This window comes from Drosophila mauritiana, chromosome 2L (assembly GCF_004382145.1).
Source record: "Drosophila mauritiana strain mau12 chromosome 2L, ASM438214v1, whole genome shotgun sequence".
Classification (NCBI taxonomy): Eukaryota; Metazoa; Arthropoda; class Insecta; order Diptera; family Drosophilidae; genus Drosophila; species Drosophila mauritiana.
In genome coordinates this window covers 9,709,175-9,733,273 of record NC_046667.1, presented here as the reverse complement: position 1 = coordinate 9,733,273, position 24,099 = coordinate 9,709,175, and the positions used below count along the sequence as shown (strand labels likewise).

The 24,099-nt window shown below is 45.4% G+C and overlaps 11 protein-coding genes across 12 annotated transcripts; 5 read left to right on the top strand and 6 right to left on the bottom strand.

Annotated features, from left to right (window-relative positions):
• The first annotated feature begins 52 nt into the window (after positions 1–52).
• LOC117135271 (bis(5'-nucleosyl)-tetraphosphatase [asymmetrical]) lies at positions 53–672 on the top strand. The gene is made up of 2 exons (XM_033295433.1): positions 53–272; positions 331–672. The coding sequence occupies exons 1-2, from the start codon at positions 103–105 to the stop codon at positions 587–589; spliced, it is 429 nt and encodes a 142-aa protein (XP_033151324.1). The 5' UTR covers positions 53–102; the 3' UTR covers positions 590–672.
• Positions 673–703: 31 nt separating this feature from the next.
• Positions 704–4,034, top strand: LOC117135270 (UPF0430 protein CG31712). Its single transcript, XM_033295432.1, has 4 exons — positions 704–1,183; positions 1,331–1,603; positions 3,249–3,332; positions 3,396–4,034. Exons 1-4 carry the CDS (start codon positions 836–838, stop codon positions 3,561–3,563), a joined length of 873 nt encoding a protein of 290 aa, XP_033151323.1. The 5' UTR covers positions 704–835; the 3' UTR covers positions 3,564–4,034.
• A 1,602-nt stretch (positions 4,035–5,636) lies between these two features.
• LOC117147902 (larval cuticle protein A2B) lies at positions 5,637–6,368 on the top strand. Its single transcript, XM_033315012.1, has 2 exons — positions 5,637–5,705; positions 5,771–6,368. Exons 1-2 carry the CDS (start codon positions 5,697–5,699, stop codon positions 6,200–6,202), a joined length of 441 nt encoding a protein of 146 aa, XP_033170903.1. The 5' UTR covers positions 5,637–5,696; the 3' UTR covers positions 6,203–6,368.
• A 1,703-nt stretch (positions 6,369–8,071) lies between these two features.
• Positions 8,072–8,653, bottom strand: LOC117150448 (pupal cuticle protein Edg-84A). Its single transcript, XM_033317334.1, has 2 exons — positions 8,562–8,653; positions 8,072–8,505 (listed from the first exon to the last, which is right to left on the bottom strand). Exons 1-2 carry the CDS (start codon positions 8,571–8,573, stop codon positions 8,206–8,208), a joined length of 312 nt encoding a protein of 103 aa, XP_033173225.1. The 5' UTR covers positions 8,574–8,653; the 3' UTR covers positions 8,072–8,205.
• A 206-nt stretch (positions 8,654–8,859) lies between these two features.
• Positions 8,860–14,102, bottom strand: LOC117148654 (cyclin-dependent kinase F-4). Its single transcript, XM_033316167.1, has 8 exons — positions 13,727–14,102; positions 12,417–12,617; positions 12,182–12,349; positions 11,784–12,122; positions 10,700–11,718; positions 10,066–10,353; positions 9,300–9,409; positions 8,860–9,113 (listed from the first exon to the last, which is right to left on the bottom strand). Exons 2-8 carry the CDS (start codon positions 12,570–12,572, stop codon positions 9,088–9,090), a joined length of 2,106 nt encoding a protein of 701 aa, XP_033172058.1. The 5' UTR covers positions 12,573–12,617; positions 13,727–14,102; the 3' UTR covers positions 8,860–9,087.
• LOC117148663 (dynein regulatory complex subunit 3) lies at positions 14,052–16,474 on the top strand. 2 transcript variants are annotated; one of them, XM_033316188.1, is made up of 6 exons: positions 14,052–14,629; positions 14,685–14,958; positions 15,090–15,268; positions 15,332–15,884; positions 15,945–16,279; positions 16,335–16,474. In XM_033316188.1, the coding sequence occupies exons 1-6, from the start codon at positions 14,382–14,384 to the stop codon at positions 16,450–16,452; spliced, it is 1,707 nt and encodes a 568-aa protein (XP_033172079.1). In that variant the 5' UTR covers positions 14,052–14,381; the 3' UTR covers positions 16,453–16,474. The 2 variants fall into 2 exon arrangements, with proteins under 2 accessions (XP_033172079.1, XP_033172071.1); XM_033316180.1 differs by having other exon boundaries at positions 14,054–14,622; positions 14,675–14,958.
• LOC117148673 (enoyl-CoA delta isomerase 1, mitochondrial) lies at positions 16,385–17,598 on the bottom strand. Its single transcript, XM_033316203.1, has 3 exons — positions 17,247–17,598; positions 17,036–17,182; positions 16,385–16,980 (listed from the first exon to the last, which is right to left on the bottom strand). Exons 1-3 carry the CDS (start codon positions 17,499–17,501, stop codon positions 16,519–16,521), a joined length of 864 nt encoding a protein of 287 aa, XP_033172094.1. The 5' UTR covers positions 17,502–17,598; the 3' UTR covers positions 16,385–16,518.
• A 292-nt stretch (positions 17,599–17,890) lies between these two features.
• Positions 17,891–19,120, bottom strand: LOC117148613 (enoyl-CoA delta isomerase 1, mitochondrial). Its single transcript, XM_033316098.1, has 4 exons — positions 19,014–19,120; positions 18,641–18,919; positions 18,442–18,588; positions 17,891–18,382 (listed from the first exon to the last, which is right to left on the bottom strand). Exons 2-4 carry the CDS (start codon positions 18,866–18,868, stop codon positions 17,915–17,917), a joined length of 843 nt encoding a protein of 280 aa, XP_033171989.1. The 5' UTR covers positions 18,869–18,919; positions 19,014–19,120; the 3' UTR covers positions 17,891–17,914.
• Positions 19,121–19,309: 189 nt separating this feature from the next.
• Positions 19,310–20,588, bottom strand: LOC117148603 (enoyl-CoA delta isomerase 1, mitochondrial). Its single transcript, XM_033316087.1, has 4 exons — positions 20,501–20,588; positions 20,102–20,335; positions 19,897–20,043; positions 19,310–19,837 (listed from the first exon to the last, which is right to left on the bottom strand). Exons 2-4 carry the CDS (start codon positions 20,327–20,329, stop codon positions 19,367–19,369), a joined length of 846 nt encoding a protein of 281 aa, XP_033171978.1. The 5' UTR covers positions 20,330–20,335; positions 20,501–20,588; the 3' UTR covers positions 19,310–19,366.
• Positions 20,589–21,012: 424 nt separating this feature from the next.
• Positions 21,013–21,983, top strand: LOC117145672 (translocon-associated protein subunit gamma). Its single transcript, XM_033311408.1, has 2 exons — positions 21,013–21,263; positions 21,330–21,983. The coding sequence occupies exons 1-2, from the start codon at positions 21,116–21,118 to the stop codon at positions 21,752–21,754; spliced, it is 573 nt and encodes a 190-aa protein (XP_033167299.1). The 5' UTR covers positions 21,013–21,115; the 3' UTR covers positions 21,755–21,983.
• Positions 21,970–23,952, bottom strand: LOC117145663 (3-ketoacyl-CoA thiolase, mitochondrial). Its single transcript, XM_033311399.1, has 4 exons — positions 23,839–23,952; positions 23,410–23,576; positions 22,218–23,146; positions 21,970–22,157 (listed from the first exon to the last, which is right to left on the bottom strand). The coding sequence occupies exons 1-4, from the start codon at positions 23,855–23,857 to the stop codon at positions 22,076–22,078; spliced, it is 1,197 nt and encodes a 398-aa protein (XP_033167290.1). The 5' UTR covers positions 23,858–23,952; the 3' UTR covers positions 21,970–22,075.
• Between the last annotated feature and the right edge of the window lie 147 nt (positions 23,953–24,099).

Sequence of the window (24,099 nt, the reverse complement as noted above, 5' to 3'; positions counted from 1 at the left end):
GTGAACTTATAACCAAAAGAGGGAAACAGCTAGAAAAGCACCACTGTTATTGGACACTTTCGAGCACTGGCCAAACACCTGTTTCGGTTAATTGATAGCAACATGAAAAAGGCAGCTGGTTTTGTTATTTTTCGCCGCCTTTGTGGGGAAATACAATACCTATTGCTGAAGGCTTCCTATGGCTCCTTCCACTGGAGTTCCCCCAAGGGACATGTCGACCCAGGCGAGGATGATTTTACCACTGCCCTGCGGGAAACAAAAGAGGAAGCCGGGCAAGTGCTCAACGATATATCTTTCAAAACATGCTTAATTTCAGAACTGCTCTCTTAGGTACGACGAGAAGGATCTGATCATATACAAGGACACTCCGCTGACCCTGAATTATGAGGTGAAAGGCAAGCCCAAAATTGTTATTTACTGGCTGGCGGAGCTGCGGAATCCCTGCCAGGAGCCCATTCTCTCCGAGGAGCACACCGACCTCAAGTGGCTGCCCAAGGAGGAGGCCAAGCAGTGCGTCGGCTTTAAGGATAACCAAGTCATGATCGACAAGTTCCACCAAATGATTTTAGATCAAAACAAACCAATGTGAACTGAAAACAATTGACGGTCTAATGTTTCGCAACACTGAAATGTAAATAAAGAAAAACACGGAAAATACCGTATCGTAAAATACCAGAATTATGTCAGGCCAGTCTGCCAACGTTGTGCACACTGTTTTTAAGGCATCTGTGAAAATTGCTCGAGAAATTAAATTCGCTTTCATTGATTTGTTGTGGCAGCCAAGTTAAGCCTTTCGACTAGCTCAAGATCTTATACAGTCACACAATCCAGCGCCATGGGCTCCCGTTCACGTACACCCAGTCCGTCGGGCAAGCGACGCCACCACAAGAGCAAGCACAAAAAACGCAGTAAGTCCCACCACGACCACGAGCGGCCCAGCACAAGAACGGATAGAGACAAATCCTCGGAGGTGAACAACCATGGACGACATCGCGAACGGGACAGGGACCGCGAGCGGGACAGACACCGCAGCGACCGACACACTGAGCGCGACTACCGTCACTCCCCCTCGATCCTGAAATCCCGAAAACGCTCCAGTTCGTCGAGCAGCGACAGTCAGTACTCCGAGCAGGAGTCGCAACGGAGCAAACAGAAGCGCAGCCGCTTTAAGAAGCTGGATGAGGTAAGTGGATAGTGTTCATAGTGTGTCATCTTGAGCACTCCATGAGTACGCATTCCATGCATACATTTTTCCGGGAATAACACTCATGCTGCGCTTATGATACAACTGTTTCGATGAAATCAACTAAACTAGGATCTACCATTACAGCAAAACCAGATGCAAGTCGAACGCCTGGCCGAGATGGAGCGGCAGCGTCGGGCGAAGGAGCTCGAGCAAAAGACAATCGAAGAGGAAGCCGCCAAGCGCATAGAGATGCTGGTAAAAAAGCGCGTCGAGGAGGAGCTAGAGAAGCGTCGCGACGAAATCGAACAGGAGGTCAATCGACGCGTTGAGACCGCCAAGGCTGAGATGGAGCGCGAAATGATGCTGGAGCTGGAGCGGCGGCGCGAGCAGATACGCGAAGAAGAACGCCGGCGCGAGGTAGGTGCTCGTATTCAGATTCCGCTGGACGACTGCTGCTATCACTGTCAGAAACACGTACACAATGCCACATTTACCGTACACTTGAATAAATCCAAAACAGCAGTTCAAACAGTCGTCTCCACCACGTCACGCGAAATCGATCCGGCGGCGCTCTCGGTCGCGGCTCACTGGCTGTTCATCCATCAACCCATGTCCCATCAGCCTCCCCGTACTAGATTGCTTGCATAACCCTGGGCCAAGGGCGCCCACTAACCGGCTACATCACTAACCAGTCGCACCTTTTCAGAGCCCAACCCACATGATGCAGCAAGCTACATGCAGTGAGCCGAGATGAGAACGCCACGGCTCGTTTTGCCCCTTTTTTCTTCTTGCCAATAATTTTGTAACTTTTTATTTTTCCTACCAAAAAAGCCAAAATGACGACATTGCCAAGTGTCGCATGTGTCAAAGTTTTGATGCCCATTATTGCAGACCTATTGCATACTCTTAGCTTCATCTTTTGTTCGTTCCTACCCACATACTGTATCATTTTAATTTTTGGTATTGGTTCTCGTAACTCGTTGTTGTTGTTATTGCGCGCAAATTCCGCTTCAGTAGGCCCGTACAACGAACGTGCTGCTCTTGTCCCGTATGCAAGTGGGTGTGTGTGGCTGTTTTGTGATCTTTACCCGCAAAACACTCGCGTGCACTTAACGTTGTGCCGCCATGCCGGAAGTTGAGCAAGCCTGCTGCCAAGCGATTGGTCCACGGACGCATTTCCTCCACACCAAATAATAAATGAAAGAACGAAATACCAAAGCCCAACGAAGTGGTGTGGTGTCCCTAAGTTAGTCCGGGTAGTTAGGCACTCTAGTTGTGGGCGGGCCGACTGAGTTTAGTCCCAACAGTACGCTGCATGCAAATCAAATCAGTGCCACTTATGATATCGGGTGAGTTTCCGACGCCAGCGATGTGTGATGTTGCCCAGCAGCCGTAAGGATAACAGGCGAAAGGACGACGCACAGACCCAATGACTCAAAGACTCCCCCGGTGTTTAGCTCTATAGAACTCTGTCTGTAAGAATTTTTGAAACCGGATACGCATTGGATTGCCACTGATTTGTGTTTAAGCTTTTTGTTTTTGCGAGCAAATTACATATGTACGTCTGGAATAGCGAAAAACTCCACAAAAATAATCCCAAATTGAAAATCTGCAAAAAAAAAAAAAAGAAATCTATAAATTAACACAAATTTAGCCTATTTACTGGAATAATGACCTATTTAAATAGTAAGTAGCAACAATAAAAAAAAAACCAAATGAAGACCAACCATTTAGCAAATACTAGTACATTTGTTTATGTTGTGTGCTCCTTTATTGTAATAAACTAAAAGAACAACCTACTTTAAACATTCTTATTAGACACTACTAAATGTTTTACTTTCTACCGAAAATATTCTTTGTAACTTATTGTTAAACATAAAACTAGATTTTAACTGCCTTTGCAGCTCATCAAGCAAAAAACTGCAACCACAAACGTGCGTCGAATTCGTCGCACAGTTTGCATCGCTGATGTCAAGAGACTGTTTATTTCTATATTAGCATTAAGCTTCTCGCTAAAGGATCGATTTTTGTTATTAATCGTCTTCTTGTTTGGGTTTTATAGGAGGATGAAAAACAAAAACGCGAAGAGCTCGAAGAAATTTTGGCCGAAAACAATCGCAAAATCGAAGAGGCGCAAAGAAAACTGGTAAGAAATTCATAACTAACAAACTTTATTGGTATGATCGTAACTTATATTTTATTTCCGTAGGCCGAAGAACGGTTAGCAATAATCGAGGAGCAGCGCCTCATGGACGAGGAGCGGCAACGGATGCGCAAGGAGCAGGAGAAGCGCGTCAAGGAGGAGCAGAAGGTCATATTAGGCAAAAACAATTCCAGGCCCAAGCTATCGTTCTCCCTGAAACCGGGCGCATTATGAGGAGCGTAGGCATCAGTCTGGTGACCGCAGCACCTTTTCTTGTTAACAGCTTTTGCTTTTTTTTTTACCTCAGTGGCTATTTGCCTGCGCCACAGACCATGCACTCGTTTATATTGTTGTAATTGTGTTCTATATTATTTTTATTATTTTAAGGACGAGCTGTGGTGCTGGGCGCAGGCAAAGCGCAGCCAATAGATTCAACGTTTTCAAAATTGCCAATTACTGAACACATACGGCTCTATATAGTACAATACGCTAGCGATTTACTTAACCTTTTCTACATAAAGAATTCATATGTGAGACAAATGATTATGTGTAGTGCGTCGTATTGTTGTCACAGCTGAACGAAAAAAAAAAAAAACCAAAAAGATGTCAGTGAAATACATATGTAATCCATTTGCAATTTTTTGATATTTCAAGAAAACATAGAAATCAGCTGAAATCGATAATAAAAACTTTAGAAATGCCAAACGTTTAATATTATTTTTATATAACCTGTACAAGCTTAAGTGTTTCAGATTTGAAATGCAAGAACCACAAGTGCATTAGTGAGCGAATTAAGCAGCATTTGCTTAGTGAATTTGACAGTTTGGCCAAAACATACGTGCGCTTTTCAGCTCCTCCATACCCTAATCCCCCGATCCCGTCCTGGTATCGGACACGATCTACGCTAGTGTACATGTCGCTAAGTAGACACAACTTATTATTTATAGAGACTACTTCAATTTATATGTCTTGTTTGCTGATTGGGTTGGGCGACGCTGGACAGCGAGCTACAGCCGGCACGCCCGCGCGGAGCATGGAACTGGAGCCTGGGATCAGGTGGAGAGGCGGCGCGGTGGTGGAACCGATCTGTCCAAGTGCGTGCGCAGAAGGCTTGGATGCCAAATTGGTACGCGACTCCACTCAGAGTCGTAATGTGGTTCTAAGCGAATGTGGCGCAAGATATGCCTGATATGCATACGCACCAAGGTACTCCGCTCCATCGAAACTCCAACTGACCCCCACCCCGACTTGACCAGCTTATTACTCCATATCGAATTTGGCAACGTGTTTGCCAGCGAGCCTTTGTCGCGTGAAAGGCGAAGGCAACGGCGCCGCCACCTGACCAGCCCAGACCCACATCCAGATCGAGATTCAGACATAGCGGCGATCTTGGGCGGATGTTGCAATTTGATTAATTAATTAAGTGGAAAATCGGCAAAGCTCTTAGCCGCATTTCTGTCGATCTGCGAATGTCAACGTGCAATTTGTTTGATGTGACGGCGATAAACCCATATGTCCATATACACCCCTCCTCCTGTGACCATTCAATAAGTCAGCCAACTTGTCTGGTGGTTTAAGGTGTCTAATTTGAGGTGCCATTGATAGAAGAAGCCGGAGATTAGCTGGTGAGAGGATTAAAAGGGGTAAAACCAATATATATAATAAGTTAGAGAGGTGCTAAAAATGTAAATGTTTTTACATGTTTTATTACTTATGTTTACAAATTAATAAACTTTAAAAGTATTAATTCAATAAGTATCTTTTAAGTTCTCGTATTATTTATACCAATTAAAAGCTATTAGTTTTGAAACTCAATTTTGTCTGTTAATAAGTAAAAATATTGCTAACTAATGACAATGCATTAATAATAATAAGCCCTTTTTTTACTCAGTTTAATTACCTTCCTTGACTTTCACTTGGCTTTGGGTATTGAAATATCCATAGGAACCCATTGACAATCCAGAGACAAGAGCTTAGCGTGGCTACATTGTTGCCCAAAGTGGAGCAGGGTAAATGTTTTATTGCCGCAGCGAGAAACATGGCCAAAAAAATGATATAGAAATATATGGTAATAACAATTTTGCATTAGCTGGATTCCGGTTCGCTGGCTGAGGTGTTCGCAGATCGGTTTTTGGTTTTGGGGAGTGTGTGGTGCTCGGTGTGGGTTATCGAGAGTGTGTGGTGCGTGTGCTTGGAGCGTGGCACCCATCAAGAGATCGGGATGGGGATGGAGGTGGTGGTGTGGCCAGAGAGCAATGCTTTGACTATAAAAGTTGCGATCGCGACACTTGGAGACATAGTTCAGTGCAGGAGCCGCAGCAGCAGCCACCAAGTCAGCAAATCCACCAAATCCAAGTCCAAGCCAAAATGTTCGCTGTAAGTGAAAAGGATATGGATATGGATGAACCATACTGAACCACCCCACCTATAAATATTTCCAGCTCGTATCGCTTTTCATCCTGGGCGTTGGAGCCGCCGCCGCCATCGAGCTTCCCATCTACCACTCACCCGCGGCCATTGTGAAGCCACTGCTGAAGACCGTGGAGGTGGAGGCACCTGCCCACTACGACTTCGCCTACTCGGTGCACGACGAGCACACCGGCGACATCAAGAGCCAGACGGAGTCGCGGAAGGGTGACCAGGTCCAGGGTCAGTACACGCTGGTCGACGCCGATGGCTATCTGCGCACCGTGGACTACACTTCGGATGCCCACAACGGGTTCAATGCGGTGGTGCGTCGCGATCCCCTGGGCCAGAAGGTGATCAAGGCTGCGCCGATTGCCAAGCTCCTGGCTCCCGCACCACTGCCACTGGCCTATGCGGCACCCAAGCTCCTCGCGCCCGCCAAACTGCCCCTCGGCCTTTACCATTAGGTTCTGGGCAGGATTGATCGAGAGAGATAGCAAACACTGACTTCATCGCATCGACGACGACCCATCCGCATCCGCATCTGTATCTGAACCATTACTATTACTACCCAAACACCTCGTATCATATCCAGCTTACTCTGATCTTCCTTCCTATCTTCTGATCCTATTCTCTGATATCTCTACTAAGATTTTTCGGCTCCAGGTCATCGAAATCGCCATAACCCGATGACTGGGGGTCTCTATCTCATCTGTGTATGTAATACTATGTGTAAATAGAAGGCAATAAATGCATGTTTAGAAAACACAAAAATAAGTTGTTTTCAATGAACTAATATAATGGTTTTTAATGTGGGATAATATTAAATTTGGCAGAATATGGAGAAAAATGTATTGATTTTCCGAATTTCAGCCATCAAGTACCATAATCAGTTTTTTACCATAACTTTAAAAATATTCGTCTGAATATGAAATGTTATACCTCGTTGAACTCGTAATTAAATTCCTAATCCAACTGTAGTTAAAAAGGACAATTCTAATTTTTTGCCTTTTTTTGAAAATTTTGATGATGTTACCCCTTACAAAAAATGCAAAAATTTACCCAAAAAATAATTTTCCTAAATCCTTTAAAAAGTGATAAAGATCGTTAGTACTGGTAAATAGCTGCTCAATACAGTAATTCTCTCATCTATATGAGAAATTTTATCGATGTTATGATCAAAATTCCGTTTGTAAATATTAAGTTTTTGGCAAAAACCGTTTTTCCGAATTTCGGTCATCAAATAATCGATTTTTTTGCTATAACTTTTGAAATATTCGTCTGAATATGAAATGTTATACCTCGTTGAACTCGTAATTAAATTCCAAATCCAACTGTAGTTAAAAAGGACAATTCTAATTTTTTGACATTTTTTGCAAATTTTGATGATGTTACCCCTTACAAAAAATGCAAAAATTTACCCAAAAAATAATTTTCCTAAATCCTTCAAAAAAGATAGGGATCGTTAGTACTGGTAAATAGCTGCTCAAAACAGTTATTCTTTCATCTATATGAGAAGTTTTAGCGAAGTTATGACCAAAATTCCGTTTGTAAATATTAAGTTTTTGGCAAAAACCGTTTTTCCGAATTTCAGTCATCTAATAATCGATTTTTTTGCTATAACTTTTGAAATATTCGTCTGAATATGAAATGTTATACCTCGTTGAACTCGTAATTAAATTCCTAATCCAAATGTAGTTAAAAAGAACAATTCTAATTTTTTGACATTTTTTGAAAATTTTGATGATGTTACCCCTTACAAAAAATGCGAAAATTTACCTAAAAATTAATTTCCCTAAATCCTTCAAAAAGTGATAGGGATCGTTAGTACTGGTAAATAGCTGCTCAAAACAGTAATTCTCTCATCTATATGAGAAATTTTATCGATGTTATGATCAAAATTCCGTTTGTAAATATTAAGTTTTTGGCAAAAACCGTTTTTCCGAATTTCGGTCATCATATAATCCGCTTTTTAGCCATAACTTTAAAAATAATCGTCTGAATATGTAATGTTATACATCGTCGAACTCGTAATTAAATTCTTAATCCAACTGTATTTAAAAAGGACAATTCTAATTTTTTGACATTTTTTGCAAATTTTGATGATGTTACCCCTTACAAAAAATGCGAAAATTGACCCAAAAATTAATTTTCCTAAATCCTTTAAAAAGTGATAAAGATCGTTAGTACTGGTAAATAGCTGCTCAAAACAATAATTCTCTCATCGATATGAGAAGTTTTAGCCAACAATTATTGATTTAAAAATTTCTCAAAATTCTACAACTCTTCGTTTGGTTTGAATGAACTTTCCAATAGATTCGTAGCCCACTTGAAAATTGAATTGAACAGCCTTTAGATTTATTCTAAAAATACAAGTCTATAACCTTCCATTGGTTCCTATTATTAAGGTAGCCAAATCTTAATCGGGTCATTTAGGCAAGTCCTTTATCACATCCAGTGGCAACCCATTTCAGTAGCGAGAAATCGGTTCTCGACGAACCTGAGCATTGAAGCCCAGCAGAGGATCGGCGGTGTAGTCCACAATGCGACGGTGACCATCGGGATCCACGAGGGAGTAGCGACCAGTTACGTACTCGCCACGTCGGTGCTCGAACTGATCCTTAACATCGCCGGTGTGGCTGTCGTGGACGGAGTAGTGGAACTCGTACTGGGCAGGACTACCAATCAGCTCATCCGGATGGCTGGCGATGATTCCAGCCTGAGCAGCGACGACGGCGCTTAGGATTAGGCAGATGACAATGCTGGAATGCTGAACCGAAGATAGTCACAGATGTATATACAATAATAGACAGTATCCCGACTTACCAGGACATTCATGGCGAACAAGTTGGAGTTGTAACTGGAGCGATGAAGTAGGTACACTCGACTGATGTGCAAGTGCTTGGTTCAGACCTCTTTTATAAGACGAATCTTGGCCCATTGTCGCAGTGGCCAACTTATGGTAGCTGAAATCGAATACCCCACTCGAATCCCATGCCTTATGCAACCCATATACCATAAATACGTCGCCCGTGGGGGAAATGAAACCAAATCCCTGCACTTGCCACCAACTGTTGCAATCGATTCAAAACTCACTCGGATTATATTATCGTATAGAGTAGCTTAAAGTACAACTTACACTCGAGACTCAAGATCGTAGGCTAATTTTACACAATAGTTTAGCTTAGTTGTATCACAGCATTAACATTATATCGAAACTAGACTAGCTCTTTACGGCGATTCAATGATGGTGATATGGATTTAGATTCAGTTCGGGATTACGCAGATCAACAGGCACTTAAAGTAGTTCCATTCTGTTTCAGGTACAACGGCATCTTGCAAGTCGATCTTCTCAGAATTTGTTCTCCAGCAGCGATCCTGGGAAAAGGATATAGTGTGATATTGGAAATTACAAATCCTCCACATTCTAGATGTGCTTTTCAAACTAGCACTACCAAGTTGATAGCTCCAATTGGGTGATCGCTAAGTAACTACATTTTGTGGCTGGATGTGGGAGTGCTCTCGACTTCTACGCTTGCTGGTGACTACCCAAAATCAAGTTACCATTCTCGGCCACCATCCAAGCCGTTAGCTTCTCGTCCTCCGTCCTGTTGGACTCATCCCAGGGGAAACTGGACGCCACAGCGGACTTTTCCTTTTGTGCGTTTGGAGCTCTGAAAATTGAGTTTATATAATTAATACTTTTTCTTTGTTCCTTATGCATGTATCTGGCTAAGGGTCAAAGAAAACTAGAATCAATTTAAACTAGAACTGCTTTAAGAAACCAGTTTCCTAAGACTATGCTAGTTAGAAGTGTGTTTGTTGCAGATATGAAAACCATATTGTTACTTGTATATACATTAGTTACTTTAAAAGACAGGCAAATTAAAAGTGCTCGAGAACAAGAGGGGAAATCGCAGCTCAAATTCCCCTATGTACGTGAATGATATGGATATATGATATGATATGGTGAACTAGAGAGTCTCTACTTCTAACATTACGTATTTACAGCTCAATGGCGAATGTTGGTTTTTACCTTATGGGCCAAAAGCGACATTCTTCATCAATTGAGGGGGAGGACGAGGAGGAGTTATCACTTGGGTCACCCACACAAAGTGTTCAATGTTCAATGACAAGCAAACGAAAACACACGCAAAACGATGACAGAGACAGCAAGAGAGAGAGGGAGAGAGACAGAGTACAATGTAGAGAGAAAGAGAGAGAGATGGGATGCAGGGATCATGATCATGAGGATGCAGTGAAGCACGGGTCAATGATTACAGGGCATGCAGGCCAGCGAGGATGTCCAAGGACATGCCCCCCCACTTACAGCGAGTCCGCGTGGCTGCCGTTGTTCACCTCCAGACTGCTCTGGGTGGCCTTCTTCCGCAATCCAGGCCTGGGCAGAAAGCTCTCCCCGAAGAGATCCCGCTCCCGGGCGCCGGCACCGTGCCCTCCGGTCGACGTCTTCCCGCTCTTCGCCTGCTGCGTGGGCGGCACCGTGTGCGGATACTTGCCATCGCTGTCCGAGTCCATGGACAGCTGTCCGAAGAGATCCTCCAGCAGGATGTTGGCCTTGGCATTGCGCTGTCGCTTGGCGGAGGTTTTCAGCTTGGAACTGCACGGGGGAGATACGGAGAGACACACGGTGAGGTGGCGCAGGATCAACTGTGGTGCAGTGCCAGAACAAAACATTCTGTGGTGCCAGGAGTGTCTACGACTCACAGATATTTAACATCTACTAATGAATCCATTAATTGTTTTAAAAATTTCCTTCTCATTGAATTAGTAAAATAAACAGGTCAATCGAAAAATTTAAAAACCTCAAAGTATAAACATTTAAACATATTTTTAAAACTTAAAGACAGAATCTTATAAAAAATTCTTCCGTATTGAAATAAATCACGTTCTAAATTTTTAAAAAATAAGTTGCTAATACCAACAAGTCTGCTGTCCACACTTACCCCAGTATCAGGTCCAGATCGTCAGACTTGAGAGCACCCATCTTTGGGTCCTGGGCAGCCGCCGCTCGCGATCTTCCCGAGAGTCTCATAGGCGGAGGAGCCACCTCCGGCTGCAGTTGCGGCTGACGCACGATGAGGCTTGGCGGAGCCTGGCTGGCACTGACCTTGGAGAACACGTTGTAGACCTTGGCATCGGCAGCCAGGACAGATGGTCTGGCCACGGGCACGTAGTAGCCACCATTGGAAGCGCCCACCACAAACTTGGCATTGTTCTTGGCATTCATGTTGGCCGTGTCGTAGCTGAGGTGGCTGCCATTCACGTAGATGGCGCCGGCATTTCGGGACGAGGTGGTGCTGAAGGAGACGTTTGGGTGGTGCACCTGCTGCTGGTGGTGCTGCGGACCCGCTGGCAATCCGAAGAGCTGCGAGATATTGCGGTTCAGGTAGATGTCGTTGATGGACTCTCCGCCGTTCTGATGCTGTGGCACCGGTAGTCCGTCCACTGTGGCTCCTCCGCCCAAACTGGAAGAGTCCGCATGTGAACCCGCACCCATTTCACTGGTGGTCAGGAAGCTCAACTTCGGTTGGTACTTTCTGGGCACTCCGCCATTCTTTGGCGCCAGGTTATTATTCTTGCCCAGATTGGAGTGGCTATTCATGTTGTTGTTGGTCTGGTGCAGCAACTCTGTGACCGCCTGCAGCTTCTCCTGCACCGGAAGCACGTTGTTGGAGACACTCTGAACCGGATGCCCATTGGAGGCCGCATACTTGGAGCTCAGCCGTACATTCGCCTTGGTGGCCGCCGTGGGCGATATCCGCTTGAGGGCGTGAAAGTATGGATACTTCAGACTCTGCTGCGCCGTCGGACGCTTGTCGGGATCGTAGGCCAGCATATCCTCCAGCAGATCCAATCCATTTTGGCTGCAGCGACTGACGACGCTGCTCAGTGGCACTTTGATGCAGTCCGGGTAGCGGAAGTGGATCATGCTCGCCAGGCGATAACCATCCGGCCAATCGTCCTGAGAACGAGATGGATAAGATTTAAGACTTAAAACTGACGTTCAGTAAAAGGTGGAGCTATTACCTTCTCTGGAGTGCCCAGTACGGAGCAGATCTTGAAGAGCTGGTCCACCTCGCTACTACCCGGGAAGAGCGGACGAAAGGTGTAGAGCTCGGCCATGATGCAGCCCATGGCCCACAGGTCGATGGTACTGCCGTAGTTGGTGGAGTGCAGGAGTACCTCCGGTGCGCGGTACCAACGCGTCGATACGTAGTCCGTAAACGGAGGCCTTGATCGGATCTCCCTGGCCAGGCCAAAATCAGCTATCTTGATGAGATCTGGGCCGGAGCAGAGCAAGTTCTCCGGCTTCAGGTCGCGGTGGAAAAATCCATGACGATGCATGAAGGCTAGACCAGTTAGGACCTGGACAAAAGTCAGTTGTTATCTTAATGGATTATGAGGATATATTTCGTGCAGCTCACCTGGAAGAGAATACTCTTCAGTTCCGGTTCGGGTAAATGAGTATCTCTGTCTTTTATCATCTGATAGAGGTTTTCCTTCATGTACTCAAACACAAAGTACAGGGTATCGTTCTCTCGTATCACCTCCTTCAGCTTGACTATGTTCGGATGGGACAACTTTTTTAGGGACTAAGGGGGAGGAAAGGAGGAGCGTTATGCAAGATGCAGCGATTCGAGGAGCTTAGTCCGGACATACCTTAACCTCCCGCAGATTCATGGCCTCTTCCCAGGAGTAGTACTTGCGTTTCATGCGCTTGATGGCCACCTTCTCGCCGGTGTCCTTGCGCTGGCCCAGGACCACGGTGCCGTAGGTTCCATCTCCCAGTTGGGTCAGCGTGATATAGCGGTTCATGCTTAGGCAGATGGAGGCAGCTCTTCACACATTCTCCGGTTGCAACTAGACGGAATAGCGAAGGTGAGTGTAAACCACCATCATCAACACGCGACTCAAGGAGGTGTCTTCAATAACTTATGAGTTCCGCCCACAAATGTGGACTTCGAGGAATCACAGTTGAATTAAATGACTGGCACTTAACATCAAATCGAATCAAACTTGGCCATGTCGTGAGTCTCCATTTTCGGATGCCTAGCTTCGGGGGAGCTACGGTAATTAAAATCAATATATCGATCACGGAGGCCGGCTCAGAACTTGACCAAATTTATTTAACCCAAATACAAATTCATCATCAGGGTCATCAGTGACAGAAAATAGAAGGAGGCGAAACTATGTCCTGTCATGATTTATGATAGACCTAACAATGTTTGTTAAATGGAGTCCATTTGGACGTAAAAGACATGGATTGGGAATCAAGAAGATGGTAGAGTTTTATTCTGGTATTGCTGATCTGGGTTTCCAATTAAAACTCAAATGATATTTTACATCATGTTAGTGAAATAACCACATGAAAACAGTTTCTTGGACTGGTTACAACCAGAAAGCACTGAAGATTGAGACACCTTTTAATTTGGCCTGCGGTGGAAGATACTTCTTTCGACTATGACAACCTGTATAAAACCGTAGTAACCCCCAAGAAATTCTCATTAAGGGTTTTTTCGGTTTTCTACCCCAGAGCTCTAGCCCTTTAAAGGGCAACTATAATCAGAAATCCATAAGATACGTGTTCTTGTAGGTTACTTTAATCCGATTAGAACTAATTCGATCGCACCTGCCACTTTTGTATCGCTTTTTCCACTTTTTTAACAAACCAAGTTTATTAAGCTGCCAACTTTATTTAGTTCTCAAATCGGTATGGTCATGTGTCGTAATTGGTTTGCGGTCACTTGGCGAATTTGGTTCCTTGGGCGATAATTTATTCATGGCATACGAACCGCTACCACCTTCAGTATCCCATTTGGGTGTACTTATATGTATATATGTATACGGATTGTTTTGGTTTGCGATTTCGGGTGTGGGGTTGGAGGACCCGGGACATTTGGAGCCACGTTTCGACCTGGCACTTGCTTGGATCCTGAGTCACAGCCTTGAACCACTCACATTTGACTCACTTAAACTCTGGGCACGCACATCCGACGACCGATTAGCCGATTACTATATGCACCACTATATCCGATAAGCAACTATGAGACTTTTTGCACCGCTTACAAGCAAATAAACAAAGCTAAATGTTCGGGGTCACTTTATCGATTGAACACTGGGGGTTGACACAAAGGATTCCCCTTCCAGTGCACACCCCATTCACACCAAAGGATTTAGGTGCAAGACCCGTCACATCACTCGTACCTCAGACGTAATTGCATTTGAATCCGCTAGATGGTTAGATACAACGAGGTGGTCCGAATTAAATAAGATTTATGGCTACTCCCGATGCGGAAATCCTCTGCGAACAGAAGTTTATTTAAGAAGCAAACACTAACAACTGACGGACCCGATATCCACAACAACGGAACGGCCCAAGCAACCGCAGCCCTAACTAGACCACCCTCCGAATCCGGGAGAGAAAGCTAGAGAGCCGAAGGTCCCCGAGCCGGTTGACTGGGTCTCCGGTTCCACTGGATCCCGAAGTCCTTTAAGGGTGGCACACGAACGAAGGTAACTAGGCAGGGCAATGTTTTATGGGTTGCCCATGGCAACCTCGCTCGAGTCCAATTTTTGGTGACCGACCACGCGGATTAGGGATATGTTCTGCGAGAGCCAGCAAGAATGGACGAGCCGGTCAGCAGTCAGCCAGGTGAGAGTGTTACGGAAAAGGAGGAGGAGGCGGAGGAGGAGCCCCTTATGGGTTTCCTGGAGGAGATCAACTGCCCGGAACCGGGCATCATAGATCGTCAGATGATCGAAACCGCCTATTTGGAGGAGGGCCAGAAGGGCGAGGCGAGGAGACTCCATCAACTGGAACCAGTGGTCTATGATCGCATTACCACCATGCGATTGGAATTCAAGAGTAAGAGGTTAGCTAAGTAAAATGTAGGATGAACTCAGGTAGCTTATTTCAGACATCCTTAGGATCGACCATCTCTGGATGATGCCGAATCTAACAAAGCTCTGTTTGAACTGCAACAAAATCGAGGTGATTGAGCACCTGGAAATGCTAACTGCTCTCAAGGATCTGAACCTGAGCTTTAACTACATCACACGGATTGAGAATCTAGAAAAACTGGTCAAGCTGGAGAAGCTATCTCTGTTTAGCAATCGCATCAGGAAAATCGAAAACATACATACTTTGCAGAATCTTGTTATCCTTAGCATTGGAAACAATCTCATCGATACGGTAGAAGGCGTAAGGTTTCTTTCTTTTTCATTTTAATAATACTATAAATATCTTTTTCGGAAACACTAAATTGAAAATGGCCCTTTTTAGATTTTGTCGAAATTAAAAGTTTATAAATTAAAGTATTGTTGTTCTCCCAGATCGAGCGATTACGTTTTGTGAGCAGCCTGAAAGTCCTTAATCTAGAGGGTAATCCCATAGCTAAGCAGCCAGATTTCCCATTGTCCCTCTATGTGATTGCCATCCTGCCCCAGCTGAACTACTACGAATACGTTTTCATCAAGACGGAGACGCGGGAGGAGGCCCAAAAACGTTTTTAGTAAGTGGTGCCCCGGTTCCAAGACGCTGCCAAGCGCAGGGATTCATTTTCATCTGCCCACAGCCGCGAGCTGCGCGAAATCGAGGACAAGCAGGAGCGCGAGATTCAGGGCCTGGAAACGGAGGCTCGTGAAATGGCCGAGGCGGATCGGCTGGCCTCCAGTTTTGTGGAGCACCTGGATGGAATGCAGCTGTACGACTCCCTGTGGCGAGACGACGAGGATGGGCGCATCCTGATGTTGGTGGGTGCACCGGCTCAGGAGCTGTGCGAGGAGTATTCCAAGGATGTGTACGAGCTTACGCAGCAGATCTACCGCCTGGGCTTGGAGCGCTTCGGTGAACGCGACGAGGAGATTCGCGACTTCAATGCCAACCTGCATGAGGGGCAGGAGGAGCTGCAGGCCCAGGGACAAAGGCAGATCGAAGAGTTCCTGGAGTACAAGGAGCGAACCTTCGACGAGATGCGCCTGAAGTGGAGAGAGCTGGATCAGCGGGACGAAGATTTGGAGCAGTTGCAGGCCCAGTTGGACACACTAACGGCCAACTTTGAGGATTCCCTGAACGATCTGTGGGAAAGTCTGATGGCCCAGGAGCTGCATTTGCACGAAGCAGTTGAGGTGAAATAAGTATAGTACTGCAAAGAAACTAAATAAATATTTATATATTGTTCTTGCCAGGAATCTACCCTAAACTTTAACCGCAAGATCTCCGATCTTATGTCCAACTTCGTGGAGCAGGCCCAGGTGATCTTCCAGCAGCTGCGCGATGTTTGTAGCTACTTTGCTGACAACATGACGGACATCGTAAACCAGTTTCTGTCCACCAAACTGACTCGCAATGAACTGAATGCCATTCCCGAAGAGCTACAGCAGTGTGTGGATGATCGAGAAGCGGTCCTCCAGCTGGTGGAGGGCATGAGGACTTCCCACACATCGCGAGTGGATAAGCGTGAAGATCGCCTGGCTCAACGCAGCAGGCAGTTTATAGATGACATGATCATGAATCTTAACAAGTATGTTTTTGGTTATATCTATATGGTGAGCTAAGCTTATTATATATCGTTACAGCAATGAGGTGGATCGCCATCGCGCCAAGATTCTAGAGATTAACTCTTTTATGGAAATGATGACAGAGGCTTTGGCCAATCTGCCGGATGAATTGCACCAGGAAGCCCCATCGGATTAACATTTTAATACAAATTTACATACATATACAATAAATGCAATTTGATCACATTCCTATAAAAGGCCGCTATTTTCTCTTCTTGAGGCCCTCCAAGTGAGCGCAGAGTCCCTCCTGGAAAAGCGGAGTAGTGACATAGTCGACGCATTCCTTCAGATCCGCAGCTCTGTCCTGGAGCAGCTCCCGCACATCTGGCTCCCGACACATTCGCTTGGTTAGGCACCTGGCCACGGGATTGGTCTTGTCAAAGGTGGCTATGAAGGCTGCGCACTTGGAGAGCGCTTCATCTTTGCTACACGCGATCTCGTCCACGAGGCCCACATCCAGGGCCTCCTGGGTGGCGAAGAGCTTACCTTGATTCAGCGCCCGCTCCACAATTCTGCGGGGTAGGACGCTCTGGTACGAGTTCATCATCCACTTCGAGATGACGAAGCTAAACCGGGTGGCATGTATACCGATGAAGAGATTCGGCAACATGACGCGATATTCACAGGCGGTGGCAAGGACACAGCCCGCGGCAGGAGAGTGTCCCTGAAATTATGGTTCCAGTTTAGAGATCTTATGATCAATGAATAATTTAAATTACATTGATTGCCGCTGCTGTGGGAAGGCCACAAAGATGGAGGGCCAGCCACAAATCTTGGAACCGGGTCCAGAATAACCGCAGTCGCTCCACTTCTGGGTTCAGCATCTCTTTGAGATCGAGGCCAGCGGAGAAGACCTTGTCATTGCTCTGTAATACATATATAAACATATAAATAGGATTGGAATCTGTACTTTGGGTAGCCCAAACCCACTGAAGTCAGGATGAGACCGCGGCTCTTGTTGCTCTCGATCTGATTGATTGAATCGATGAGGTCGTGCATCAGCTCCATGGTCAAAGTGTTCACCGGTGGCAGGTTCATTGACAGGGTGGCAATCCCACTCCTATCATCGACCTCTATGGTGGTCAGCTTTGAAGTCGCTCCATTGCTAAGGGATCGCAGGGATTGCCCCCCGCAAAGTATGGGTTTTATTCGCCTGACTCCATCTATCAGCCTGTTACGCAACATGACTTGGACGACTTTTGAGCAGCAATCACGCACTGAGCGACGGGCAGGAATTTAAACAAATTAACCTGTTTATCATATATTAAGTCGAGTTGCAAACCAAATAAAAACAAACACTCAAGCCGAAACGATCAGCTGGTCGGGGTTTCCAGTCGAAGTTTACACGGCAGCAGCAAATCAAGATCAACAAGTGCTTACCGCAAACTTTGGATACTTTGTGAATTTTGAAACTACTAATTCTCACTATCTTATCTTATCTGTTGCACTTTATAATTTTATCATCAGGAATTTTATTTATTTTTAGCTTTACATATAAACAATTTCTTAAATTACCAAATTAAGGGACTTTGGACGAAATTGTTCCAGTTTAAATGCACGGAAAAAGATCAACATTACGGATTATAAAGTTAGGTTTATTACTTCTTGCCCTTGTTCTTTAGGTTTTCAAGATAAATGCCCATAACCTTCTGCACTCCCGGGCTAGAAGCTAGAGCTGCAAAGTCAGCAACATCTTTTTCGCGAATTTTCTCAAACTCCTTAATGTTGTCGGCACGGAACTGGAGCTTGGTCAGTCCACGGGCCAAAGGATTCACCTTAGCAAAGGTGCCGATGAAGGCAGCGCATTTCTCCAAGGCCTCTTCCTTGGTGTTGACGATCTCATCGACCAGGCCAGCTTCAAAAGCCTCCTGCGTGGTGAACATGCGGCCTTGTGTGAGAGCTCGCTCTGCCATACGTTTGGGCAGTATATTAGCGAAGCCGGACATCAGCCACTTGGGTGCAATGATTCCTAGTTGGGCTTCGTTTAATCCAATCAAAAAATTGGGCCGCATCACTCGATACTCACAGGCAGTGGCCAGCAGGCAACCGCCAGCGGGGGCGTGGCCCTGATAGATTATGAATTAATACATATAATTATCTACAATCAAATAGATAAGATACTTACATTGATGGCTGCTGCCGTGGGCAAAGTGGTTCCATAGAGGGCAATCCATACATTCTGCAGTTCGGTCCAAACGGTTCGGAGCCGCTCCACGTCCGTGTTATACATTTCGAAGATGTCCAGGCCAGCTGAGAACACATTGGAGTTGGCCTATAAGCCATTTAAGTGTTATTTGCATGGTTATATAAAGGACCAAACTCACAGAGGTTAAAATGAGACCCCGACTTTTGTTGTTCTCGATTTCTCTGATGGAAGTCTGCAGGTCCAACAGTAGTTGGACATTTTGGCTATTCACCGGAGGCCGGTTCATCGTGAGAGTGGCGATTCCTGTCTTATCGTTTACTTCCACGGTAGTCAACTTGGTGGCGGTGGACATCATTCTACTTGGAGCCCCGCGGGCCATCAATCTTAAGAGATTTGAGTGCAGCATCTTTCTTTGATAAGTACGCACGATGACCTTTGTTCGAATGTTAATTTCAACCTGCAAAGGAGAATTTCATTATATATTTATATCTAAAATGTTTTCCATTTGATATGCAATTCTGAAGAATATTCATATTTATTTATGTACATACCTCTGGGATAATTTCACCGAAAGTTTTTAAAATTCTTATCTACACAGCTGGTAAGTGCAACTGATCTTCGATGGAAAGTTTCCAGCCAACTGTTATCGGCCGCCGTTTAATTATCGAATACAATCAACTTTAAATTTCCGAAGCAGCTATTATTAACTAACATGCCAATATTCTGGTTACCAGTAATTTAAATTATACATGTATTTAGAAGAACTATTACTAATTTTAATTTCTGCAATCAGACTTAATAAAAACCAATCAATTGGTTTTTGTAGTATAAGAATATGTTATATGAATTCGTTATAAAATGGGTTCAAAACAACTTTATTACTATATAAAAACGTTTAAAATCATTATTGCTTCTTGGCCTTCTTCTTTAGACCCTCTAGATAAAAGCCCAGACCCTTCTGTACCGCCGGCTGGTTGACAAAGAACAGGAATTTCTCAAGATCCTCCTTTCGTCCGTTCTGCAGTTGCTGTAGATCGGCAGCTCGAAATTGCTGCTTGGTCAGTGACCTGGCCAGCGGATTGACTTTGGCAAAGGTGCCAATGAAGGCGACGCACTTTTCAATTGCCTCCTCTTTGTTATTGGCAGTCTCGTCGATGAGGCCCACCTTCAGGGCCTCCTCCGTGGTAAACATGCGACCCTGGTTGAGGGCGCGTTCCGCATCCCGCTGTGGCAAGACGCTCAGAAAAGAGGCCATAAACCACTGGGGCGCCACAATACCCAGCTGTGTTTCGTTCAGTCCGATAGTAAAGTTTGGCACCATGACTCGATACTCGCAGGAAGTGGCTAGCAAGCATCCACCGGCAGGGGAGTGTCCCTAGGGATAAGAAGAAACGCTATTAATGCATGCTGCTTCCAATCTTTGAAGGAACTCACATTGATGGCTGCCGCTGTGGGAACACTGCTGCCGTAAAGGGCCAGCCAAGTATCCTGCAGTTGCGTCCAAAAAGCGCGAATCCTGTCCTTATCCGGCTTGTACATCTCCAGAATATCCAAACCAGCTGAGAATATTGTGGAGCTAGACTACGGGTGAGATATGTATTTAATGTATTATAGTCCAATGATTTATTATCCTTCCTACCGAAGTCAAAATGAGTCCGCGACTCTTATTGCCCTCGATTTCATCAATGGACCTCTTCAGGTCCTGCAGCAGTTCCAAGTTAAGACCATTTACGGGTGGCCGGTTCATCGTGAGGGTGGCGATGCCGGTCTTGTCGTTGACCTCCACTGTGGTCAACTTGGTGGCGGTGGACATCATACGGTTGGAGCCAACACGGGCCACCAAGCTCAAGACTTTCGATCGCATCATTTTGATCTGAAGAGCACAAAATACGTAAACAACTGAGAGTGACCTTTGGACGGACGCCGGTTTCTAATTTTCTATGTCCCTAATCTTCTTTATTAGCTCAATTTTAAATACGGATTTATTTTAAGAGCGACAAAATAAACTTCTCAAAACTAAAGCAGTTTCTGTTTTTACCAATGAATATTATTAAGCGGTGCAGTTTTAACAACTAAACTCAGCTGCCGAAGAACCTGTTGCGCTATCGATAGTCCGAAATCCAGTGGCGTAGAATGGGGATCTTATTAAAATCCGTTTAATGGTTAATACTCTTTCTTAGTGATATACATAATGCTTAAATGTATAAAGTTATATCTATTATATTACATTCATTAATAAGAAAAAAGAGCGTTTTAGCTAATAAATTCTATGATAAATTACACTGATAAGAAGTAAACAAACAAATATGTTTTAAGTAGTAGTATAGCTTAAAATATTTATGAAGGACTGTATTACAATTAAACATAGTAAATGTGAATCATCTCCTTAGCAATATTATTTATTATACAAATTATCGTCATATAAAATTCAAATAAATACCCATAACCGCCACAAAATGCTAAAAACCCTGGCAAGCATCGATAGGCGACAGCGCTGTCATCGCCAATCGACAGCCACTGACAGCCGCACTGCAGCCTCCAGCCCTGGTTCTTGACGTTTACACGTCACAATTCGTCCGAGCCGACTTGCGTTTGCATTCGTGTACACTTTACCGCACTCTTCGCTACTTTCTCTACGAAAATCGAACCGAAAATGGGATCCGGCAAACAGCAGAAAGTCCAGTCCTCTGGCTTCACCAAGGAAGAGGAGCTGCTGCTTCAGGACTTTAGCCGCAACGTGAGCACCAAGTCGTCGGCGCTGTTCTACGGCAATGCCTTTATCGTGTCGGCGCTTCCAATCTGTGAGTAAAGTGACACGTTGTATGTTTTGGGACACTTTGTGAATGAATGGAGTGTGCTCCTTGCAGGGCTCTTCTGGCGCATCCACAACATGGACCTGTGGCCCAGCTCCATCCTGTTCGTCCTGGTCACTGCCGCTAGCACTTATCTGATGGCCACCGCCTACAAGAACATCAAGTTCCAGCTGAAGCACAAGATCGCCGGACGGCGGGAGGAGGCGGTGACCCGCGAGGTCAACCGTCAGGTGGGCGATGACAAGAAGGTCACGCGCAAGGAAAAGGACGAGCGCATCCTGTGGAAGAAGAACGAGGTGGCCGACTACGAGGCCACCACCTTCTCCATCTTCTACAACAACGCCATCTACCTGGCCGTTATAATTTTCATCAGCTTCTTCATCCTGAAGAACTCGACGCCGTTCATCAACTACATCTTTTCCGTGGGCATCGCCAGCGGCGCCCTGGCGCTCTTCTCCACCAGCGCCCAGACGAACTGAGCGAAAGTGCAGCCATGTCATCCCATGTTCATGTACTCGTAATGTAAGGCCCTTCAAGAGATTTCCTGGTACATCGGGCTGGTCCTTCATCCGCCAACACCCGTCCCATTGGCGTTTCCAGCAGTGCGAGCATAGAAATTTTATAGTATAAACACCAACTTGTCTTTCTTGTAGAAAGCTGATCAACTTCCATTCGCTGATGATTGAATAAATTGTAAAGTTAAAATAATTTCTTTATTTCTATCGGGGTACTTTTAAAACGGAATTTTCAGCACTAATTTAAGTGTAAATGCAGGGCACCTATTACAGTGAGGTGTAGGATTAGACAGCCTCGAGGAGAAGGGCGATGCCCTGACCACCACCAATGCAGGCGGATCCAATGCCGTACTTCAGCTTCTTGCGCCTGGAAAAAAGTATATAATTATGAATTTATGATAGGTTGTAAATTGCCTTGGAAACTTACTGCAACTCATGAACCAGATGACCAGTGATGCGAGAGCCACTGGCACCCAGAGGATGGCCCAAGGCAATGGCGCCTCCGTTTACATTCAGTTTGGAGGGATCCAACTTTAGGGCATCGGCACAGGCCAATGTCTGGGCAGCAAAGGCTTCGTTGATCTCAATCAGATCAATATCCTCCAGTTTCTTGCCGGAAACCTTCAGGACGTTCTGAATGGCGGGTACTGGGCCAATGCCCATGATCTCAGGCTTGACTCCGACAAAGGAGAAGGCCACTAGACGGGCCAGGGGCTTCAGGTTGTACTCCTTAAGCGCCTCCTCCGAGGCCACGATCACTGCGGAGGCACCATCACAGATTCCGGATGCTGTTCCGGCAGTCACAACGCCGTTCTTTTTAAACAGCGAAGGCAACTTGTTCAGACCCTCGATGGTGGTCTTGGGACGTGGGTGCTCGTCCACAACAAAGTCCACTTCCTTTCCCTTGACCTTAAGTTTGATGGGTGTGATCTCGGCATTGAATGCTCCCTCCTTCTGGCCCTTCTCCCAGTTCTTCTGCGAGAGCAGAGAGAACTCATCCACACGCTCCCTACTGATCTTGTACTGATCGGCCAGGTTCTCTGCGGTCAGAGCCATGGGCAGCTTGCAGTAGGTATCGGTGAGGCCAGCCCACAGAGCATCCTCCAGATTGTAGTTGACACCTAAGGTGGTTCCGAATCTGACATTACGGGCAATGAAAGGGCTCTGTGACATGTTCTCCACGCCGCCGGTAAGGGCTATCTTGGCACCACCGACCAGGATGTCCTGGGCTCCGTTGACGATCGACTGGAAGCCGGAACCGCAAAGTCGGTTGATTCCAAGGGCGGGCTTCTCGATGGGCACACCGCAGTTGAGACCCACATGACGGGGCACATAAATACCATCCGTGGAGGAGGACTGCGAGGTGAAAGAGAAAGACAATTTTAAGATTTTTAAGTTCCAAAAAACATTAACTGTGCATGTTACATTCATTTTTTAAACTCATGAGTTACACTTAAACTTTAATAACAATTAAATATCAAGTTAATTGATCTACATAACCGGGTAATAAAGTATTTTATCACATTTACATATTTATTTTAGTGTATTCACAACTCAATATTGTTTTAAACCGACGCCTTAAGTGTTCCTGTTTTAGGATCTTCAGTACCCCAACTTACCGCGATCACATTTCCCACGATGACGGTGTCCACCTGCTCACCCTTAAGACCGGCAGCATCCAGAGCAGCCTTGGCCGCCGTGGTCTGCAACTGGGTCTGGTTGATGCCCTTCAAGGATCCACCGAAGGTTCCAAAGGCCGTACGCTTGGCAGCCACAATATAGATACCTTACAAGGGAGAAGATACATATGAACATATGTACAACATATATAATGTGCGTAGGCAGAGTGATAGCACAAATTTAGCTCGAACGAAGGCGGATTTTTGTTTTCGATTCAACAGGTCCAAAGTGCAACCGGCTGGGCGCGGGGGGGGATATAGCATCAGATAAGACACCAAGGAGTCCAAAGTTCAGATCTCTCAAGCGAGATGATCTCTGATCTAGACTTCCAACAGCATAGGCATATCCTAAAGGATTCACATTGTTACCTTTGGTTGCGGCAGACATTTTCTAAGGTGGTTCACTCTAAATAAAACAACAAATAAATTAATACAAGTAAAGGCGACTATCGCACTGCAATAACTTTCGACTTCTGGTCGCGATTCGCCGCCATCGCCGACATATTATTGGATGAAAGCTCGGAAAGCTTTTCCCGGCTCTCTGGCAAACAAAGTGAGACAAGCCCACCGATTACAGCTGTAGAATACACTGTGCGAAAATAGCTGCAGCTCGTTCCTTTCCATTAGTCA

Bases quoted from the DNA above. Each gene is read 5' to 3' on its own strand.
- LOC117135271 (XM_033295433.1), top strand. From the start codon at position 103: ATGAAAAAGGCAGCTGGTTTTGTTATTTTTCGCCGCCTTTGTGGGGAA. The intron at 273-330 runs GCAAGTGCTCAA...CTGCTCTCTTAG, and splicing joins GAAACAAAAGAGGAAGCCGG to GTACGACGAGAAGGATCTGA.
- LOC117135270 (XM_033295432.1), top strand. From the start codon at position 836: ATGGGCTCCCGTTCACGTACACCCAGTCCGTCGGGCAAGCGACGCCAC. The intron at 1,184-1,330 runs GTAAGTGGATAG...CTACCATTACAG, and splicing joins GCTTTAAGAAGCTGGATGAG to CAAAACCAGATGCAAGTCGA. The intron at 1,604-3,248 runs GTAGGTGCTCGT...TGGGTTTTATAG, and splicing joins AAGAAGAACGCCGGCGCGAG to GAGGATGAAAAACAAAAACG.
- LOC117148654 (XM_033316167.1), bottom strand. From the start codon at position 12,572: ATGAACCGCTATATCACGCTGACCCAACTGGGAGATGGAACCTACGGC. The intron at 9,410-10,065 runs GTAAGTGGGGGG...CTCAATTTTCAG, and splicing joins GGCAGCCACGCGGACTCGCT to AGCTCCAAACGCACAAAAGG. The intron at 9,114-9,299 runs GTAACTTGATTT...TCCTTTTCCCAG, and splicing joins TTGGATGGTGGCCGAGAATG to GATCGCTGCTGGAGAACAAA.
- LOC117148663 (XM_033316180.1), top strand. From the start codon at position 14,382: ATGGACGAGCCGGTCAGCAGTCAGCCAGGTGAGAGTGTTACGGAAAAG. The intron at 15,269-15,331 runs GTAAGTGGTGCC...ATCTGCCCACAG, and splicing joins GAGGCCCAAAAACGTTTTTA to CCGCGAGCTGCGCGAAATCG. The intron at 16,280-16,334 runs GTATGTTTTTGG...ATATCGTTACAG, and splicing joins ATGATCATGAATCTTAACAA to CAATGAGGTGGATCGCCATC.
- LOC117148673 (XM_033316203.1), bottom strand. From the start codon at position 17,501: ATGTTGCGTAACAGGCTGATAGATGGAGTCAGGCGAATAAAACCCATA. The intron at 17,183-17,246 runs GTGGGTTTGGGC...TATGTATTACAG, and splicing joins GCGGTCTCATCCTGACTTCA to AGCAATGACAAGGTCTTCTC. The intron at 16,981-17,035 runs GTAATTTAAATT...CCATAATTTCAG, and splicing joins CCACAGCAGCGGCAATCAAT to GGACACTCTCCTGCCGCGGG.
- LOC117148613 (XM_033316098.1), bottom strand. From the start codon at position 18,868: ATGCTGCACTCAAATCTCTTAAGATTGATGGCCCGCGGGGCTCCAAGT. The intron at 18,589-18,640 runs GTGAGTTTGGTC...AATGGCTTATAG, and splicing joins GGGGTCTCATTTTAACCTCT to GCCAACTCCAATGTGTTCTC. The intron at 18,383-18,441 runs GTAAGTATCTTA...ATAATCTATCAG, and splicing joins CCACGGCAGCAGCCATCAAT to GGCCACGCCCCCGCTGGCGG.
- LOC117148603 (XM_033316087.1), bottom strand. From the start codon at position 20,329: ATGATGCGATCGAAAGTCTTGAGCTTGGTGGCCCGTGTTGGCTCCAAC. The intron at 20,044-20,101 runs GTAGGAAGGATA...TCTCACCCGTAG, and splicing joins GCGGACTCATTTTGACTTCG to TCTAGCTCCACAATATTCTC. The intron at 19,838-19,896 runs GTGAGTTCCTTC...TCTTATCCCTAG, and splicing joins CCACAGCGGCAGCCATCAAT to GGACACTCCCCTGCCGGTGG.
- LOC117145672 (XM_033311408.1), top strand. From the start codon at position 21,116: ATGGGATCCGGCAAACAGCAGAAAGTCCAGTCCTCTGGCTTCACCAAG. The intron at 21,264-21,329 runs GTGAGTAAAGTG...TGCTCCTTGCAG, and splicing joins CGTGTCGGCGCTTCCAATCT to GGCTCTTCTGGCGCATCCAC.
- LOC117145663 (XM_033311399.1), bottom strand. The intron at 23,147-23,409 runs GTAAGTTGGGGT...TTCACCTCGCAG, and splicing joins TCGTGGGAAATGTGATCGCG to TCCTCCTCCACGGATGGTAT. The intron at 22,158-22,217 runs GTAAGTTTCCAA...ACTTTTTTCCAG, and splicing joins CATCTGGTTCATGAGTTGCA to GCGCAAGAAGCTGAAGTACG.